This window comes from Symsagittifera roscoffensis, chromosome 6 (genome assembly GCF_963678635.1).
Source record: "Symsagittifera roscoffensis chromosome 6, txSymRosc1.1, whole genome shotgun sequence".
In the NCBI taxonomy this organism is placed as follows: Eukaryota; Metazoa; Xenacoelomorpha; order Acoela; family Convolutidae; genus Symsagittifera; species Symsagittifera roscoffensis.
This window is the reverse complement of record NC_087067.1, coordinates 14,916,863-14,939,187: the sequence shown is the minus strand read 5'-3', so window position 1 is coordinate 14,939,187 and position 22,325 is coordinate 14,916,863. Positions and strand designations below refer to the sequence as shown.

Here is a 22,325-nt window from a genome sequence, read left to right as displayed (position 1 = left end):
AAAAAAAAAACGGTCAAATCAAAAAATTATACTTTTCCTAAATCCATAGAGATTCTCTGTATAAGCATGGGAACAGGCCCTTGCGCAGAAAAGATCGCTATTACTTGGTTTTTCGATTGAACCCTCAATCTCAGGTTTGACATAGTACTTTTCAGAAAATGTGCAGAAATTTCCAAAAAACGACAAAAACTTCAAAAAAAGGACCTTTCCTATGGCCTTGTCACCTTTTCTACAAATATTAGGATATTACTGTTCATTTAGAAGATCTGTGCATCATTATCTTTTGATTGAGTTCTTAGAACCGGTCAAAAATTTAACCTCAAAAACTATGATGCAACGTCATAGTCATATGCCCGCTACCTGTTCTTTCAATTGAATCCTTAATCTCAGATTTTACAGGGTACCTTTTCAAAAAATCCACAAAAACGGGGCAAACATTCTTCCATTGGGATTTTAGAAGAACGTAGAAAGTGGCGAAAGGTAAAAGAGTCAATTTGAGTACGCAGGACTACAGGGTAGCAGTCGGTCTTTCCAATGGCACCACTTATTTTGCAAATTAATAGAGTAGCTTTTGAGAGAAAATAAAATGTTTGTTGAAATTTTTCAACGTCTCAAAAAATACAAAACCAAATCCCATTGAGGACAATTAATCGGTCAAAGGGTTTTTTTTCCGTTATTTCCCCCCTTCGCACCCTAATCTCGAGAGCAAAAACATCAATTACAAGATATTTAGAGGCAACTAAAAAAAACAAGTAAGGCCATCTGCTGTGCAAGTAGCACTTCGTTGGTTTTTCAATTACAGGGAAACTTTTCACTGGGTACAAAAAAAATCAGCTTGGTGCAAAAAATCTTTACCTGAGTTGGCGAACTTGAGTGACAGTACGCAGCTGTCGTGGTAGTTTATCTGGTACTTGTCAGGTTTGTTTGCATGTAGCACCTCCACTCGACTGTTCTCCATGCCTACTGCTATGTAGTCGTCTGTTGGACTGCAACCGAGGGAGAAGATCTGAGCCGCAAAGTCAGTCTCCTTCACCTGTAGCGCAAACGCAATCAAAATTCAAAATGAAATTAAAACATTTAAAGACATTACTCGATAGGCAGCTAACTGGTCATTTCGGCGTTCTTTCAAAATGGCAATTTCAAAAATCATAATTAATTTTATAAATCATGGGCAAGTTGTTCTTTTTTTGACAACTTTTTTTACGAAATATAATTTTAGTGCCATCATTCGTTTAAATCACAATTCACGTCATCAGAATTGCGTCATTTTAATAACATTATAGAGTTTATTTTGCGTAAATGCCATTGAATATCAATAGACTGGTCTCATTATCAAGTCAAAATCAATGAAAATTTAAGAAATTCGAAACCAAGTCGAAAATTTTAACCAATTTTTTTCAAGGTCGAGGGAAAATTTCTCCATGGTATAAAGAGCGAACGGTAGAAAATGTTATATAAGCCAATCAGCAAAAAAGTGAAAATTAACTCTCAATTTAAGCTGTTTGAAGGATACTTTGAGAACAAGACCTTTTTTTTTCTTCACTCTCAAAAATGTTCACGTGTTTTTTAAGAAAACTGTTTAAAGGGAACTGTTCACGTGTTTACTTGAGCAAGTCTCCTGAAAAAGGACCACGAGAGCAAATTTAATAGTTCAATTCATGAGGGGAAGGACCATCATTCGAGCTGTTCATCTCTTTACGGAGAACTGCTGTAGTGTCCATTTTAAGAACAACTTGCAAATTTTTTTGGTGTTTCTGGGCTGAGAATTGTTGCCTCTACCGTTTGCAACGAGCACGAATCATCGTGAGCCTCTAAGTGCCGAACGACTTTTTAACTAATAGACGGAGAAATTAGCGACTTCGCCATTTTTTCTCAAACAATTTTCTATGGTTGGAAACTTTTGGCCATTCGACCTTTGTGCCTTGAAAAATATCTCTGAAATCTGAGGTCATTTCTAGTATAGAGAGTTGCGAAAAACTTAAACAGACAAAATTAATTAAATTGACCTATTTCATACCATTTTTCCGTGCTAAGGTCAGCTAAAAATTCAAATTTGCATGATTATTTCTGTCTGTTCCAACATTTTGCTACTTAAATATTCTATTCAACTGACCTGTTGGTTCTGGGCGATGTCCCAGCAGCGGACTGTATTGTCTAGTCCCCCCGTCCAGAGGAATTTTCCACAGTGAGACAGATCTATACAGCTTGCCCCGTCTTCGTGTCCAGTCAGACGACTAAAACATGATGGGTTCATCCAGGCGCGGATCTAGGATTTTTTCGAGGGTTTTTCGAAATTTTTGTCATTTTTAAGTCGATCAAATTGATTTTCGAAGCTCTGCCAAAACACAAAAAAAATCCCTATTTCAAGTACTGTATATCATTTGTTTATTTTTATTGCCAAACTTCAAAAAGCGTCACTTGTTTGGTAGATAATTTGTAATTGATAAAATTATTTGAGGTGTTAAGAAGTTTTAACTGCTGCAGTACTCATTAACATACTTAGGGAGGGTTATCGACGATATACATTCCCCCTTTTACACAGAAACTTTGCCCCTTCTGACCAAAAGGTGTTCCTTCAGAAATATAATGCGAATAACATTTTATATGAATATCTTCAACACTTTAAAGACTTTCCAAGTCGCGCAGCTGGTTTTCATAGATCTTAAAAAGGATATGCTATCTTTGGAACAAGATGGATTGAAGATAACTGAATGACTGGTTTAATTGAACTGATTCGTTGTGATTTAATCTTAAATAGTGACCAGAATTGTTCCCTAGATAAATTTAAATTACCTTTCTCATATTTTAGAAATACCATTTTCTAAAAAGACTTAATTAATTTAACTATTTTTATCTGATATCTGAACTGCAATTTTGAGGATTTTACTGTGTTTTTTATTTAGTAACATGATTTTTAAATTATCTAGTATGACAAATAGGGAATACGAAAGGATCACCTAATGAGAAATGTATTCACGCGACAAGGTTTTTATAACTTCCCTTTATAACTTCCTGTCACATATCTTTTGTTCACGCTGGACTGAACCGGCAACCAATCAATCAGGTCTTGCTATAGAAGACACCTTTTTATGACCCTATGAGAAAAGAAGCCCGCTTCACACGAAAAAAAGCTGCAAAAACTGAAAACTGTATACATAATAAACTCCCCCCCCCCCCCCCCCCCCCCCGACCTGTGACAATTTACTTGGAAAGCAAATTATCTACTATAAGCAAATTATATTCAGGCATTCGGATTGTGATGAAAAATGACAGGCTGAAAAAGTCCCAATTTTGAATTTTTTTTTACAAAATCTTGGTCTCTTCTAACGTTTCTAAACCACATGCCAATTTTTGTACATAAACATTAAATTTACAATGTAACCATTGATTTTACAAAACTTTATACAAAAAAGATGGGTTTGTAATAGCGTATTGCAGCCATCAGTCAATTTTTATGAAAAATGCACTACTACGACAAAAGCTGCGAAACACAGAAAACGGCATGTGGTGGGAAATGGTAGAAGATCAAAATCTTGATAAACCACTGGTTTGACCCCTAATTTGAATTTGAGTTGATGTCTTAAATTAAAGTCAAACGAACCTTTTTTTGTTTGAAATCTTCCAAAATCAAACGAAAAAGTTCCAATTTTATTTCAGCATTAGGAAAAAGAACGATGTTATAAAGCTTTCATCAACGAGGGAGCAACCGATCCTTTTTGAAAAATAAGTAAAATAAATACTACGCTGAAATAATATCCGCATGCTTCTATCTCCAATAAAAGTAGAGTTATTCTATCGCCAAAAAATAGATCAGTGGTTTATCTGGGTTCTGAAAAAATTGGGGGTCTTCTGAATCTTCTGAAGTCCATGATGCTGATTATGAAGTTTAGAGTGGAGATTAAGAGATAATCTCGTAATGAGAGCACAGCGCACATTGACAATCAGATCACGTTAAGCTAAGATAATACTGCCTCAAATGAAATATTAAGTCGACTCGAATTAACCCTATCATCCATACTAGCCAAGGCACAAATCAAAAACGGAACTTGCAAAAAACACCAAAACAATTCTTACGCTTGCCTACAATGTATAATTTGCAATGCTGAACAAAATTAAAATTAAAATTATTTTCCTCAACTTTTTTTAACTTATAACTCTTGGAAAGAATCATTTCAGACATTTACCAAAAAATAGATTACCCATAAAAGAGTATTCAATTCTAATAAAAATCACATTTGCCCTAAATGTGAAATGAAATTAGGGTGTGCATCGTGTACTTTTTGCAGGCTTACATTCGCTCATTTTCTGGTGCATTTTCTTCCAACATAATGTTTCCAAGGCGCATGCATTTTTTTCTGATTTACTTTAATGAAAAAGTAGTGTTTTTTTTTGAAGAATTTAAGTCCCCGGGGAAATAGTGTTTTTTTTTAAAGAATTTAAGTCCCCGGGGAAAGCAAAGTAAAAGCAATCTCCCAAATGCGAGGAGCCAATTAGACTCCGGTCCAATTAAGCTAGCTAGCTGTTCATACAAAAGAGCCGCAAGGCCTACTTACAACAACTAGGGCCGACTATGGCGGGCGGACGAGGGGAGGGGTAGCAAAATATCAAAATAAGCCTTATAAGTAATCTTGTATAAGAATAAAATAGTTGTAGACAACATTGACAACCTTTTACTTCAAATAACCATGACCCTTTTTATTGCAAATTATTGTCACATTTAGAAAAAAACAGCCTTTATGCACAAGCATAAATTCTGTGCCTTTAAAACAACAGCCCAAAGTACAGGTATTTCTTATTTGCAAAATTGTTTACATTCCTGCTATTTCGCTACTTGGTTGTTTATGTCACATTAATTTAACGCAAAGGACCACAACAAATGACTAGGTTGAAAATAGGTGAAATGATAAATTGTATTTTATCAAAAAAATCAGACCCAAAGCTAAGTATGCAAAAGAAAATTTGCAAAAAAGTATCGCCTAATATCTTCATGGGTATGGTGTACCTTCATAAAATTTGGATCCCATATTATAGCTTGAGTTGGTGAAAAAAAACTTTTGGTCCAACTTTTCTTTATCTCTCAAAATTCGTTAAAAATAGTCCAGTTATGTACGACTAAAAATTAATCCAATAACAAAGTTACAATAGCAATAGGTCCATAGAGCCAGAGAACCCCGAAAAACGAAAAAAAGACATTTTAAAGATCTCAAAAACTACGGTTCGCACTAAATTTCAGATCACATCAAAAAATCATGGCCATCCACAGCTATATGCCCTTAGATAAATCATAATAAGACAATAAATATAACACCACTGGAAACAAAGTGAGAAAATTTAAATGTTATCAGCATGAATTTATAAACTAACTTTAACCCATTTGACAATCCAGACCCTTCGAGTCCAAGTAGTCTGGAAGCATGCAGGAGTACTTAATCTACTTTCAAACCAGAATGAATTCTACATAGTTGTCTGGATATCCAGAAGCACCAATGAACATATCAATGTCTTCGTGGACCGGTTGTTCTAACTTATTAGTAAATACTTGACAAATCCCAATATTTGGATCAATACAACTGGAACACGTGCCAATAAGATTACTGTTTGTTCTAGATTGGGAGGAATTAAAGCACGGTGTTTACATTAGTGCACTGGTACTTAAATCTGGTCAACCGATAGCTGCAGGGTTTCTGGAGTCAATAGTGTCGAGACGTGTCACCTCATTGCCTTAGGAAATGGCGAGGAGTTGAATTGGAACAAAGTACCCAAGCTAAGAACATGGGGTTTAAATTCCGTTTTAAGTACCTGACCTATCAAAACGGGGCCGCAAAATTTCACAAGTACTATAAACATATTTCAGATTGAATGACCAGGTTTTTATAGAAGACGCAATACAAAACTAAACTTAGCGTGTGGAAACCTAATCGAACCGATTCCCGGTGAAAACATAGATTTATCAGATAAGCGAGCATTTTAGTTTAACTTAATCATTTTAAATAATATTGGCCGAATTATCAAACTGATTCATTAAATCTTAATGAATTAGTTTGATAATTCGGCAGACACTATTTAAAATACTTTCATTCTGCCCGATTTTTTTAACTATGAAGGACTTAAATACCGAAATAAATAGTAAATGAACAAAAAAAACAGACAGCTCTCACTCTTAGCCATTTGTTCAGCTGTTTTTGAATTATTACCAATTTAATAAACCAACTGAACGGCACGATAACAAACTGCTGCTTTATTTGTACAGTTAACACTGATTCTGCTTGCTCATAATCAAACTAAAACCAGGCTAATATTTATTCTATAAGCAAAACGAATTGCTAGTAGTGCCTCGACGTTTAATGTCAACATAACAGTTAAGCATAGCAAATACAATCATCAGAAATAGCATCGATAAGGACAACTATCAATGATTAAACAAAGTAGGGTCAATTTAACAGACCTAAAAACCATCAAACAATGTCAGAACAACTTAGAACTGACAAATTCATCTCAATTGAAACTATTCCTCTAAGGTTTTCAAAAACACTTAGATTACAAATAGTCAGCATATAGAACAGTCAAAAATTGAGTTGGGCTTATGCAAGAATGTGCCAAACTCAATTTTTGCTTTGCTCAATATTTGTCTAGTTTTTTTTCCGGGTCCGATTTAAATTCTTCTTCACCTCCCGAACCAGTTAAAAACAATCATAATGGGTAAAAAATGAGACCGGTAAACCACAGGAAAACCTATTGATTTCAGTTTCTCCATATTTTGATGAAAACTGTAGGATGGAGGACAAAGATTTAGAGGCACTTTGCTCTGATTTGCGATTGTCAGATGATGCTGTTATATAAATATGACTACACAAAACAAACATCTCAGAGTCACAAATCGCTCACTTAGACGTGATAGATTGATGGATCGAATCCAAAAAAGGAACACTTGTTGTGGGAGGAGCCATTTATTCTGATCAACTTCTCAGAGAATCTACAAAAACCAAGTAACTTGACTAAGTTTAAAAAAATGGGTTCTGACTTAATAGTAACAAATAACAAACAAGACTGCTCGTATCAGGGCAAAGCCCTGAATGTTCCGACTGCCCTTTAATTGGTCTCGGATAATTTGCTAAATTAAATATTGGCAAAACTATGGTTTTTAGGCTGATAATATCAAAAATGAAGTTTTGCGATTTGAGTCGTGTATGGAGTTAATAAAACCAATTGGCTGCCTCAATTCAATTTGGAACGGTTTTGTAGTGCGGGATAATGACACAAACTCATTCATGACAGGTTACTATAGTTGTGTGCACACTCAGCTGGCCCATGCAGATCGAGAGTCGGAACAATAATAGCTCCTTCATTAAAGACAACAAAAGAACTTACTCAAGTGAAAACAAGAATAGCCGGTTGCTGTGCAACTAGCACTGAATGTCCTGACCACAGTAATTAATGGTAATTTTTTAGTAAAGTGACTGAAATTGAAAAAAAAACTGCAAAATGAGAAATAATAATAGCCAAAAAAAACTAACTTATAGAGGAATTAAATTGAGTTTCTCAGCCTTAAGACGAGAGGCCAAGTTTTCACAAACTTTGCTAATTAAGTCTGAAAATCGAAAGCATTGAGACCAGTTTTTCTCGACACTGAGACGAATTTTTTGCACTTTGTCAGAAACAAACTCACAATCAACAGCCTTTCAATCTGACACCACACTTGATTTCAACGAGCTTTCATTGAGATAGTCCAAATTGGCTATAAAAAATTTAAAAGGACTACGTCATAGTTCCTTCCTACTTTTAGGAACAAAAACGCATCAATTATTATTCCTCTTTTGAAAAAAAAAGGAAAAATTAATTATGCTTGAGGTCGTTTTTAATCACTCATATTTTGACTTTTTAATTAAGATTTTATGACAAATTTTCGTATACTATGTGAACGATATCGATGCATTGAGCTCCCATTTAGATAGATAAAAATTCGGAAATACTTTTTTGTCAAATAATGGAGAATTGGAAATTGCCAACTTAATAATAAATGCGCGCAAACACTTCAATTATCTATTAGCAGGTAGCAAAGTTGGCGTATAAATCTGGTTCTGGTCCATAAACCATTCCAAATTTAACTGACGCACGCTAATTGATCCTCAAATAATTTTAGCAACTGCAAGTGTGGGGAAAGATTTTTTCATTTATTTGCTAATCAAAAAATTACTTCAGACACCCTACAGAAAAACAGAACATTCAAAATTTCGCACTGATCCGAGCAGTCTTGTTATTTTTTTTATTGCGCTGGGGTTTAAACTCACTTATGAGACGCCATTAAAAGTGAAACGTCAGTTATCACCTCATTTCACTCCTCACTTTCGAAAGCGTCTTTCATAGGGCTTCATGTTTACTGAACTGATTACTTAAAAAATGAACATATTTTTTCTTCATACCTAACCTTGTGACACCAATTATGTTTAACAATAGCTAATAAGCATGCATGCCCATTTATATTATGATCGGACATTATGAGCCAATGTTTAAGTAAAGAAAATGGCAAGTGGAAGAAAGAAAAAACGCCTGCGTGATCTATCGTCGATATTGTGAGCTCATTGTTGATGTTGTGATGACATCTTTGGTATTATGTCGTCATCAGTGTTATGCACTCGATGCTTATCGTGCAATCTGGAGAGAGGGAGCAAAAAGAGCCAGACCTTTTATCCGCTAGAAACAGGACCGTCAAACGAACCACGCACACATCAAAGATTTTTTTCGACGGAATTGGGACGCCATGTTTTCAAAAAAAAACTTTTGTCTTTTAAAACGCGGACCAAACTTTTGTAAGAACAGGCTAAAAAAGCTATGTGATGGTTTGCTTGATTGATTGACAGGAGGAGAATGATTTGGAGACTGACTTGATGATGATTTGGTTGTGCAGATCCCACACCTGAATGACTCCGTCACTGCAACACGAGTAGAGTCTCTTCCCGTCTGGACTGACTGCCAGAGCATAACAGGCCGCAGCCCCACTGTCCAGCTCGCCCATCTGTTTCGGACCTCCCTATATCAAGAGAAAAATTGAATCAATTCGCGAGCAGATATTACAAACAAGGATAGCCGGTTGCTGTGCAAAAAGCACAGTGTTGAAACCACAATGATTGAAATTCAAAGAAATAAGCAAAAAAAATAATTTTTTGTTAGATTTTTTTTCAATAAATGACGATTCAAATGGAGAAAAAGCTTATTAATATAAAAATCTCAGTCGAAATAAATTGAGAGTTCAGTTTCTCATTTGTAAGTTTAGCGTCAATTAGTCTGAAAACCGGAAACTTCAGACCAATTTTTCTCGAACTTTGGAATATAAAACAGCTCAAATAGCTTTAATATTATGCTACAATTGACCTTTACGAGCTTAAGAGATAGTCGAAGGCCGTGGGAAAAAACACAACCTACGCCATAATTACTTCATATTCGTGGTCGGAGCCACAACTGTTCATTCAGTTTTAAACGAATTGAAGACATTTATTTTATAAGTTGATTGATTTTTAAAACCCTTTGAACATTTTTTGCATCTTTGAACCGTTGAATACGTTTAGAAAGTTGAAAGAATTTCGCAGCTCGAAAAGTGAAAATCAACTTACGCGCAGAAGCGAAGCTGAGTTTCACAAAACTTGCGATACAATTAGAACTTGGCATTACAAGATATTGAATAGAAAAAAAAGAAGGAAGTCATTTTTTTCAAGTAAAAACTATATCTAAGAAAATTCCTTCCACGCCTTTGTTTCGATGATGTTCATAAACAGCCTTAGCAAACATTGAACATTAATGATCGAGCGACAACTAATGCAAAAAAAGCTTTAGTTAAGCAGAAAACAAAACTAGCCGTAAAAAACTCAAGCTATAAAAATTTAAAATCAAATTTTAAAATCCTTCCGACCCATCCCTCTAAATACAGGCGAAAACATTTGGAAAATTCGCCGTTGAAACTACGCAACATATGTTGACTAAGCCGATTAAACATAAGCCCAACTTGTTTAACCGAAAAAAAATCAAAAAAAAATTATTAAAAATCAGAGTTGGTAAAATTACATACAGAAATATATAGCAAAAATTCTTGGATCAAAAATTGAAAAACTCAAGGTTTAAAAAAACTGTCCGAAAAGCGTACCAGATAATATTAATTGCATTTGAAAAAAAAAACGGAAAACCAGCCGACAGAAATTAGGACGAAAACCACAAATTCAAACTAAAATCAACACTTTTTCAATAAATTTATTTGAAAAAATCAAGTAATACCGCAAACGAACTAAAAGGAAGTTTTATTTGAGTTTTCAAGAATTTGAGGATATAAGCAGAATTGAGCATGTAAGCAGAATTTGTAAGAAAAGTTGTTTACGAGAAAAAAGTCGAGTTCCCGATTACAAGTCACTTGCTCTCGCAAGTGAACAAAACTACTGGTTATATTGGGTCAATATAATATAAAGATATATTAGATTTGATTACATTAGCGTGCGACTTACAGGTGCGTTGAGGTCCCACACAGATATTTTGGCGTCCTCTCCTCCCACTATGAGGTGGTTGTGGGGTTGGGGGAGGAGTTTGCAGGATCGGATGTAGTGTTCCCTTGACAGACAGTTCAATTCGTGCAGCGACTGCTTCGGATTCCCTATGTCCCATATCTTCACACAGCCCTAAAAATAAAAAAATACTTTCTACACATTCAAAACAAATTATGTGGATCTTAAAACTGCTTGATGTTTTTAAATACAGTTATAAAAACTTGAAATTAAATTGAACAAAATCAACAAATTTAAAATATATGCTTTAAATATAAATTTTGGTTAGATTTGATCCTTTATGCCGCTAAACTCATGTCTTTTTTTTGGTTCGTTAAGCAAGTCAATCGCTAAAAATGCAAGTGAAATTTAAGGATCACCATGCAAAAATGGAATACCAAGCTGTTCATGGTTCTTGAAATCAAAGACACGCCTTTTGCATGGTCAACAAGGTTTCGCTGTTTATAGATGAAAGCTCACATGAAAGTGAAATCGGTACTTAACAATTGTTAAAAAGGTCAACCTACTGGCGCTCACAGATATGAAATTGCACCACTGGGAAGGCAAAGTCATATTGTAAATGAGGACTAAGCTCAACTTTGCCCTCACAATTCAGAGCAGAATAGATCTACTTAAAATGTATGAAACGAAATGAACATGAGTCACACAAATGTCAATTTTTTCAAATATCTTTCTTCAAAAAAAATTAACACTGATGTTGAATAATGGTCTGAATAATTTTAACACTGGTCTGAATAATTTTTAGGTTCTTCTTGTAGTAGTCATGATCTCCGTTTGACAATTTAGATTAGAGATCTAAATATACTTGTTTTTAACATTTATATCAAGTCAACACCGAATATTTTTTTTGATAAGTTTGACTCAAAATGTTTAAATGGTATCTATGCTCAGAATATTCTGTGCTATATGAACAGAAACAGGATAGTCATATTTTACGTAGCGCATGCATTAAAACTAACTTTTCCGCCAGTGTAGACAAATTTGTTGTTATTCGATATGGTCACTGCACACACGACGTCTCCGTGGTCCAGGGTGGCGAACTCGCTAACCCGCACTGGAATATCCGGACCTTTGTTATAGTCGGGAGGGAAGGGGGTAGGTTGCTGGTGACCGGACTCGTTCACATACATAGAGTAGTTGTTTCTGCCTCCGGACATGGCGGCGTTCATTGCTGCGGCTGCTGCTGCGGGACTGGGACCTCCGCTTCCGCCTCCTCCCGAAGAGTTTCCACCTCCTCCGCCTTGCCCTGACATATGGCCACCGAGGATGCCGGCTGCAAAAAACATGTTTGATTATCTCGAAAACGTGTCAGCTCGTTTACCGTTTCCCTTACCAAAATTGATTATAAAACAAGACTGCTCGCATCAAGTGGAAGCCCTGTATGTTCTGAGTGCCTTCTAAGGTCTATGGAGCAGTGTTCGCTATGAAAAAGACTAAAATGTCAAAAAAAAAACTTCGTTGAAACAGTTTTGCTGAACACGCTATGTAAAGTACAAAAAATATATATTTCACAGATAGCAAAGTATCAAATAGACCAAATAGCATGCCTCATTCCAATTTAGATAAATTTCTAGGACGGTTAAATCTCCCCTTACGCGTTAATAGCACGAAAGATATCGCGCTTTTATTGTCCCAAATTGGCAATCTTCAAACCCCTATAACGTTACAAACAAAACAAGATCGCAGTAGAAATATCTTCATAATATTAAGCTTAAAACAACAATAACTTTTCCTTTATTTAAAAAAAATTGTCAAAAATAGCTAGTTAAGAAGCCGTAATTTGTCTGAAAAAATACAACAGTACAAATTTTTCGTCACTTCCTTCAAATGTCGGAAAAAATGATTAAGAATGTGGTTCTATAAAGCTGTGCCTAGAGAACAAGATGCTCGTATATCAGGGCGAAGACCTGAATGTTCCGACTGCCCCTTAACTGACCTCAAATATTTTTTGGTAAATGAAAAAACAAATGTTCCAAATTTGTAGGAGGAGCCATTTATTCTGATCCACTTCCCAGAGAATATATAAAAAACCAACTAACTTGACTAAGTTAAAATATGAGTGCTGACCTAATAATAACAAAGAACAAACAAGACTGCTGGTATCAGGGCAAAACCCTGAATGTTCCGACTGCCCTTTAATTGGTCTCGGATAATCTGGTAAATTAAATATTGGCAAAACTATGAATTTTAGGCTGATAATATCAAAAAAATGTTGCAATTTGAGTCGTGTATGGAGTTTAAAAAACAATCAGCTGCCTCAATTCAGTATCGAACGATTTTGTAGTGCGGTAGAATAAAACAAGTTTACTAAAACAAGAGTTACTCTTTCAGCATCAAAGTATAGAACGAGAAGTTTAGCTAGACTCGTGTTAGGTTAATATAGTTGTGTGCGAACATGACGGGACCCCAAAAGATCCCCGAGAAAAAAAATTCTTTCAAAAGTTGGTCTGAATTAAGAAGTAACCCCGAGCATATACATTCATCAATTTCTTCGAAAGTCGGAACAAAAATGTAGAAAATCTACACTCAATTAAATAACTTCGACAATTATAAAAATATCCAAAAAAAATCATTACGATTGAACTACGTGATCGAAGGTTTATAAAAAATCGATGCTATTTGGACGGTAAAGGAGCCATGTTACGAAAATTAGACACCAAACCAAAAAAATTTATTAATTGAAACTGATTTGTTAGCAAAAATACCGACCGAATCCGGGAAAACACTGGGACAAAAATATGATCAGTAAAAGTGTGATTTAAAGTTCAGAAGATAAAATTGCTTGCGTAATTTGGAGATAACGCTATAGTATTTTCGTTGAAAAATTATCAAAATAGTTAAATTTTTCCTTGAATTTTGTCAAAACAAAATCTGTATACATTGTCTAACCTTTACAAAATTAACAAGACTGCTCGTATCAGTGCGGAGTCCTGAAGGTTTCGACTGCCTTTCAAAGTTTATGGAGCAGTAATAACATTTAAAAAAATTAAATGTAATAAAACAAAATGAAAAAAAATCTAAAATTTGAAACTTTTTATGAAAATTCTCCCCCCCCCCCCACACGCCATATAAAGTACAAAAAAATAGATTTCGCTCCTTGTAACAAATAAATTATGGCAGATAAGCTTCTTTCAGCCAATTTGGAAGGATTTCTAAGACGGATTAAATCTCCGCTAACCCGTTAATAGCGCGAAATATATCGCGCGTTGATTGTCCCAAATTGGCCAAAATGGCAATCTTTAAACCCCAATAACTTAATGAAAAATGATCACATGTGAAATATTTTTTCAAATTTAAGCTCAGGACAGCTAGTTAAAAATCGAAACTTGTCTGAGAAAAAAAAAACTCACCCCGAGCACAAATATTCCGTTACTTTCGTATCGGAAGTCAGAACAATAATATGGAATTTCTTAACAACTGGTTTATTGTCAATAAGAACAACTGAACAAACCTTGGGCTGCTGCGGCTGCTAGAGCCGGATGTGCTAGTCCCATAGCGGCTATTGCGTGAGGGCCAAACTGCTGCGCCATTCGAAGTGCATCTAACTGGTTGGGTCTGAAACCTCCCGGATTACCTCCATTACCCGCCGCTCCAGGTGATAAGTTCCCGTGGAGCAGTCCGTTCATTCCGTTGGCATAAGCTGCTGCTGCGGCAGCTCCTCCGTCGCCGGGTGGGAAGGGGAAAGGTGGCATACCTCCTGCACCCGAGGGGAACCCGCCCGGTGCATTGCCTCTTAGACCGGCAGCCGCAGACACTGCGAATAAAAAACATTCACGTGAAAAATATTACAATCAATATTTTTCTACTGAACATTGCCCATAGAGCTAGCACTTTTCTAACACAATGCTAAATTGTACGATCCATAATCATCAGTTCATTTTTAAAACTTGGAAAGTTTATTTCAGTTTCCGACAATAAGGCGAAGTTTTAAAGCCGAGATGACAATTTTGGGTTTGAGAACTGACTTAAGGAATGCTGTGATGGTGTGAGGTGACCCTGTGTTCCATTCGGGCCGCAGACGGGGGGAAATGCACCCCCTCTGTTTGCGTTGTTTGCAATGGCCACTGATGCAGCCAGAGATGAGGGATGGGGGGAAACTTTGCCCCCTCCCATTCCCCCCGCCAATGCAGACCCTGGTGCTCCTGGAAGTGAGTTGGGTGAACTGCACTTGAATGGTTTGATGTCCTGAAACAACACAACATACGTGGAGAAGACAGCAAGGAGAAAACATCATATGGAAAAACGGAACTCAGTTTAATTTATTAAAAATGAAAACACAAATATAAAACCAAGAGTGGCCGGTTGCTGAGCACGTAGCACAGAATCTTCCGACCACAATAATTGAAAACGAAAAATTCAATCACAATTTTCATGTCACTTGATCATCGAAAATTGTCTGCAGAAAAAATCAAAGCTGCTATTATTATTCTTCTGTCTTCGATAGACTTTCGAAAAGAATGAAATTCTGGCTGTTAGGGCCAAATGCGACATAATCTACGACAAAAAACTGCAAACTTTCAAAAAGTAAACTACTGAGACCCATTATAATGGAACAGCTTGTATGTTGTCCTTCTCACTAGTAGATAAATGGTCTGAAAGCGCAAGTCACGCTTGCTTCATGGTTCAACGATTGCTCAGTGGTCTAGGGAAACGAATGCACTGAAGCACTTCGCCAGAGAACAAACAATTCAGCCGTTTGAAAAAGGTCTGAGCTCAGTGGTATTTAGATTTTCGGGGAGGGGAGATGGTTGCTGTGCTATTGGTTTCGTCGAATCACCTAGAGCATAACTCGGATACGGTTCGCTACGCATCGTTCCGCTTTCGAGTCACCTCGCGGTTGAATGTTTCGAGCTGAAAACAGACTATAGAGCGAATATAATCACATAATGCACGCCAAAATGCTTTAGGTTGAAGTAAAGAATAGGGCTCCGGGGAGGGGGAGTTGTTACAAAACGTGGATCAAATGAAGTGTGGCCTTTTGATAGACGCTTGAGCTACTTGACTAGTGAAGAAAATCGAAAATGAAAAAAGATGAAAAACTCAGTGAAGCGATGAACATGTGTAATGCTAGTGTTAAGGACATATACCCATTTGAAAATTGACATTAGTTCGCCTAACCCTCTTAGTGTATTGTTTCATTTCGATTCTCTCAAAATCGTAGCCCAATTAATTACTTAAAATTAACTACTAAATCAATCTATGAGTTAAACCAGCTGAGCGCCGAAGATTGTTTTCTTAACTTCTGTAAACTTAGAAAAATTAGATCCAAGAGAAAAATTATGACTGAACGTTTTCGCCATCATTTTTCGTGTAGTACTTGCCTTAAAACTGGGTTTTGTGGTAACGGAGCGCTCTGTTTTTTTTCTCGAAAATTGGGGTCGGTCGTGCTTGTGATCATTCTAACAAAAAATTTTAGCAAAATTTTAGCAAAAATAGTTTTAATTACTCATTTTTTTTTTTTAAATGTGTATTTGATCATGTTTATATGCTTGTTTCAGTTTTTTTTTTTTGGCGAATCTAATTTAGTTTTAAGTGGCCTTTAATCTAATCACAGTAAATACGCTTCACTTGATTTGTGACTTCAAATACTTATGATCAAGAAAGTAAAAGCATTTAGCTGCTGTCATTTACTGTCGCTTTAATTGGTGCGATATCATTTTTAAATGTTACCGCTGGCGATCAGTACAACACAGCTTTTTCTGCCAATGGCACTAAAATTAAGCCTTAAGCGTTTGTTTTTTTTTTCCACTCCGCTTCAACTAATTATCAAATATATTAATAGTTTGCAAACTACAACTTTCTTATGCTATGAAATTGCGATATCCAATCAAACAAGACTTCTCGTATCAAGGCGAAACTTTGATTGTTCCAAAGTCCATGAAATAACTTTTTGGTGTTAAAAGATTTTTGAAATTTCGAAAAAAAAAAATGAACAAAAAAGTTGAAACGAAAAAGCTGACAAGACTGCTCGTATATCAGGGAAAAGACCTGAATGTTCCGACTGCACTTAAGGCCAATTGAAACGTTTTTTATTGGCTAAACAATTGACAAAATAATTGAAAAAAGAAGGTTTTTCAAAAATTTTTCTTCATTTTATACCTCCATAAGTAAAATACCAAGGATGTGTTTAGCGTGTCGTATTGTGATAGTAGGATTAAATTGCTGGCCTCAACTCAATTTGGAACGCGCTAATTCGCTTCTTACGAGTATTATAAGTATGCAATACATCGCACTTTATTTATGCCAAATTGGCCAAATTAGCAATTTTCAAACGCTCGTAACTTTACAAAAAATGACTACAGGTGAAATATATATCTTTTTTAAATTTGAGCTTAAGATAACAATATCTTTCAGATAGTATAAATTCTGTCGAAAACGCTCAGTTAACAAATCAAAAATTGAATGAATAAAGAAAACCACACAAAGCATAGATATTCCGCACTTTCTTCGAAAGTCGGAATTATAAGAAATCTTGTCTGAAAAAAACCCCACCAAGCACAACAAATACTACATATTTTCATTTCGGAGCAAAAAAGACTAGAAAAAACCCGCCTTTGGCCATAACATCCATTTTAGGCCGACCAATCCTAAAATTTTTCTAAAGGCGCCTTAGGCGCCAATATATATTTAATTTGAAAGGGAACGCGCGGCGAAACAACAAATTTGTTTGGTAAAAATTTTCCAAAAAGTGCCCCAAAAACGGCTTTTTTGACAATTTTGCCTGCGGTCTTTATAGTGTTCTTGGAGTGGTCGGAAAACAAACTTGGTCGACCTAAAAAAAGGTCGACAAAACTTCCGAAACTTTTATGAATATCCGCCCTCCTTGAGAAAATCCTAGATCCGCCCCTGATGCATGCTGCATCTAAATTTGTTTTTCGGTTTGAAAAACTAAAAAAAACATGGTCAATTAGCTTTGTCTCATTTTTATTTGGAATGATTTTTGAGCCAGATTAATTCACCGCTCACACAAAGCGTTACAAGAAAACTTTAGACTTTGCTTAAATTAATCATTGCTAACTGGCCAAATTTCCAACTTTCAATTCCATAAAACGTTACCAGTAATGATCATAGACCAACTACTCTTTCAGCTTGAGCTTAGGTTTGTCCTATAACCTTCTTCAAAAATCGAAACAACAATGGCTCGCCTAGCCTATAGTTTTCCGAATACCAATTAAAGTTTTCGATAAATATAGCAAAACTCTGAGGGAATTTTGACAATGGAACTTTTGACAATATGTATATCGGAGTAAAAAAAATGTCTGCCTACATTTTAAGCATATTGATTAAAAACTTAAACCTTTAAATCCATATTTCTGAAGCTTATTACAAAATCGCTTTTTCCACCTGATCTTTGCCTTATAAGGATGGTCAAAAATGAAAGTCAAAATGGTCACGATCAATTAGCGGTCTGAAAAATTGGTACTTTTCTCACTTTCGATAATCAAAATAGCCGCATGCGAAGCTTAATACCATTCATTATGAACATAAATGTATCTAATCTACTAATCTGTAACTTTGAAAAATGACGAATTTTAAATGGCTTTTGTGAAGAGCTTTGAATTTTCGACAAGTGCATTTTCTATTTAGCTCGCAATTTTAAATGGCATTTAACGTTTCATCCAGATTTAATTGCTAATTTGAGAGGTACTTTAAATTCTTGTTTGTTCTTGCTCGCTTTTCGACCCGCTTGTCATTCGGTTAAGTGGCTGCCGAGTTCTATGTCGGAGTGCTTTGTCAATCTCGCAGAAGAGTGGTGCTTAGAGCAATCATTAAGCCGAACGATTGCTCTACAATTTGCTTTCGATTGCAAAAAGTGCTTCAAGCCACTCTTGTTTTAAATTAGCACTCAGAAAATTTAGACAAAACGAGTAAAATGAAAATCGGCGATTTTCTTTGCAGGATAACTAAAGGTTATCGTCAAATGAAACGAATTGATAAGAAAAAACATTGAGTGCTCAGCAACTGCGACCGGTTCTAGTTTTGTTAAGAATGGCAACCATCTTATTATTTGCCTTGATTGCATACTAGAAAAAAAACTACAAAAGTAGAAAAAAAACGCCTTTAAGTTACTCTCAACTTCAAAATGAAAACTAATCGGTAATAATTTTGGTAAACATGACTAATAAAGAGTAACAAATTTGATCTCATTTTCAGCTTTCCGTTTCATCTGACAAAAATTTAGCAGGTGGTCGGAATTTGTAGAACATTAAAAATGTATGAGCGGCAAAAAAAATCTTCGCCTAAGCAGATGTTCTTGTCGTCATCCATACAAATTCATAATCACGATCATTTTTTATGGAAATCTTATAGCAATCGGAAAATTAAAGCTCATAATGAAAAAAAGAAAAGCTATTTGTTCTAACATATGTTTTCTTTCATGTACTTCCTTTTCAAATGAAAACTCATTTATGAAAAACATAAAATTTTCCAGATATTATCCATAGACTATTAAGAAATGACTTTTAGCTGAAAAAAAAATGAGAAACAAATTGAATATCATCAAATACATGAAGCTGATTTTAAATTCGATAACCAAAAGTTTTAAAAACCAAGAATGATTAAATACAAAAAAGATGCCAAAAGTTGAAAACTAAAACCTGAACCCAGTGAGCACTAGGTAAAACACAGAGGCGAAGCGGAGCTTCGCGCCACTTGCGATACAACATAAAATAGCAGCGCAAGCTAGCAGACAGGAAAAGAAAGCCACTAAGTAAAAAAAAAACACTTCAAAAAACCACAATTAAAAAAATTAAAAATATTGCCTGGAATCAAATTAAATTTGCGGAATAAGAGTCCAAAAACACAATCGACAACAATTAATGAAAATCCAAAAAATAATTAACAAGAGTCAACCGAAAATATAAGTGTTGTCATGATAAAATTTTGAACAAGAAACTCTATTCTTGCATTGTGACCGATCCGAAATGAAGCATAAAACTTATGCTTCTTTTGAAATTACCCCAATATAGGTCACTAGCCGATAAAATATAAGCCGAAATCAATTAGGCCAAATAAAGTTTTAAAGCGAAAAAAAACAGCAAATTACACGAAGTCGAGGCTAGTAAAATTAAGCTAAGTAACAAAAACAGCACAATACACGAAGTCAAGGCTAGTAAAATTAAAAACTGCAGGAATAATTCAAAGCACTGAAAGCAACTACATTGAAAATTGCGAGTAAAAATATCAATTCTACGATGTGTCAACTAAGCCGACAAAACATAAGCAGGCAACTATAGGCCGACATTTTGTTGGAAAGGAATATTTTTTTCAGTACGAAAAAAACAGTTCCGGGTCAGGTTGAAACCCACGACCTTTGCGGTCCCGGGCGTATTCTTTACCTCCAGGCTAAGTGCCGAAAACGCAAAAAAATTGAACTCATTACCAACCAAGATACAAGTGATTATGTTAAACAAGTTTTTAACCCGAAAAAATTCGCAAGCGTAACAAGACTTTAAAACTGTTCAAAATAACTGCTTACACACATCCAGGTAGGCTGATTATCACGCAAACATAATATTAACCAAACAGTCGAAAATTGAAAAATTCTAAAGGGATTCGGCTCACCTTGGGCGAAGAACCCTGTTCATAATTGGGCAAACTGCTCGGCCTGCTTGCAGGACCACCAAGTCCCCCGACTCCTGGTTCCTTTTTGATTCGTTTAACGTCGCCCCCTAGCGATCCAGAAGCTGATCCGTTTTCGAGGATGCCAGAGGCGGAGTTCGGACTATGAGGGTGACTCTTGGATCCCCCTCTCGGGCTGTGAGCTCCGTCTACGTCCACAACCAAATCCTTGTCATCGTCATCATTATCAGAATCCTAAATTACATAAGATAACTTACCCTCCAACATCAGGTGTCAATTTATCTAGCTTTCTGAACTTACACACTACAAAATCACATTTAATTAGGGTCTTGTGTTGTAATAAGTTAAAACTAAATATTTGGAAAATCGAAGCTTTTGTACAATTTATTCATTTGACTTCGTATAATTTTACGTTTCGTAGCCACATGAAATTTTTAAAAATATATATGGTATTTAAGGAGTTCTATCGTATCTGAATTTAATTACCAGCAATCTATACCAATTGACATTTTATATTATTATCAGTTTGAACAGCAGCATAGCAGCATGTATTTATAAACTTAACACCATATGTTCGGCTGTTAATTCTGACACACACACAGAGAAAGAGATAACTCGAATGACAAGTTGAACAACTGAAGTATACAGACTCAAAATGGGACCCCATATGGTACAAACACACATCCAGCTATCACTAGTCAGACTCGAAAATGCAATAACACAACTTAACAGAGCACTCGATCTCAATTGAATGCGAATTGACATGACACGAATTTGCATCGAGTTATGGTGATAAAATCAAAATTAATCATGATGTGAACTATGATGTGATGTTTTGAATGGTAATTTTTGGATCAAAGAATTCAGATAGCTTTCGAAACAATCCGTTAATCAGTTCCGGCGTATTACTTTAATATCTGTTAGTCAAATTTCATGATGGTAACTGCTCGAACCTTACTAAAGCATTATAATGTTAATATTGGGTGACGCTTTGATTCGCTAGTATCACAGTAAGTTCCGAGCAGTTACAATCATGAAATTTGAAAAAAAAATCCAAAAACTGGATGATTAATTATTAAATTTCCGGTTTTTTTGAGGAGGGGGGGGGGGGTACGCAATTGAAATTGAGCTTTCGGAAAACATTTTTTAAGCTCAAAAGGTGGCAAAAAAATTAAAATTTTGAATATATATTTCAGTTCTAGCAAATTGCGTTGAGACCAGTGTATTTTGATTTAGTTAAACAAAACAAAATCGGATCAAAAAACGATCATTAAGAACAAAACTTTCCATCAAAATCAGTTAATCAAATAGTCGAAATGACGTAAAGAAAACACCGCAAGTAAAAATAGTCTGTTTTTTGAAAGAGAGAACCTCGAATCATTTTTGGTAAATTAAGTATTGGCGAAACTATGAATTTTAAGCTAATCTTATTAAAATTTAAGTGTTACAATTTTCAGTCGTGAATGGAATTAGTAAAACCAATCAGCTGTCTCAATTGAATTTGAAACGATTTCGTAGTGCGGGATAATTCGCCACGCATGTAAATTATAAAACGCGCAGTTGAGACAATCTCGTGGCAGATTAATATAGTGGCGTGCACACCCGGCTGCGCCCATGCAATCAAGAAATCAATCCCCCGAGGGACTAGATAGTTTAGAAATTGGTCTGAATAATAAAAACATAGCCAACAGACAGTTGGAAAAGAGTCGATGAACGAAAATAAACAGAAAAAAAATACTGACTTGTTTGTTGGAAAATTCTCAACTTTCAAACTTCGAAGAAAGAAACAGATGCCCTTAAAGCTCTTCGAATTTCTGGAAAATTTCATAATCGGCCTTTTTTCGCTAAAAATGAACCCAATTTGAGAAAACTGGATCAAGTAAATTCTTTATTTCGCAGGTAAATATGAAAATTCTATGGAAACTAAGATGTCGATCGCGTGTTTCGTGACCTTTACACTTGTGCTGTTCAATAGTGGAGTTTCATTTTCTTTTAACAAAGACACTGAAGTGAACTTGAAAAGAAATCAAAAATAAAACAACGAAAAATCAAATTTTAGCGGGAACAAATTTTGTAACTTTTCCTAAAAAAATCATCGCAACCTTTATAAGAGTCTGAGGTACGTTCATCAACTCTTAAAAAAACTATCCCGAGCATATATATCCCTCACTTTCTTCGGAACAAAAACTAAGACAGAAT

At 35.4% G+C, this 22,325-nt stretch overlaps 1 protein-coding gene across 1 annotated transcript in view; it reads right to left on the bottom strand.

The window, feature by feature from the left end:
• The window catches only part of LOC134848896 (transducin-like enhancer protein 4), a 37,049-nt gene that overhangs the window by 2,256 nt on the left and 12,468 nt on the right, over positions 1-22,325 (bottom strand). Inside the window, exons 8-15 of the mRNA XM_063866432.1 lie at positions 20,109-20,360; positions 14,510-14,729; positions 13,996-14,298; positions 11,504-11,817; positions 10,488-10,658; positions 8,883-9,028; positions 2,114-2,234; positions 856-1,033 (exon numbers count right to left, since the gene is read on the bottom strand). Of these exons, the coding sequence (XP_063722502.1) occupies positions 856-1,033; positions 2,114-2,234; positions 8,883-9,028; positions 10,488-10,658; positions 11,504-11,817; positions 13,996-14,298; positions 14,510-14,729; positions 20,109-20,360 (1,705 nt within the window). The remainder of the gene's footprint in view (positions 1-855; positions 1,034-2,113; positions 2,235-8,882; positions 9,029-10,487; positions 10,659-11,503; positions 11,818-13,995; positions 14,299-14,509; positions 14,730-20,108; positions 20,361-22,325) is intronic.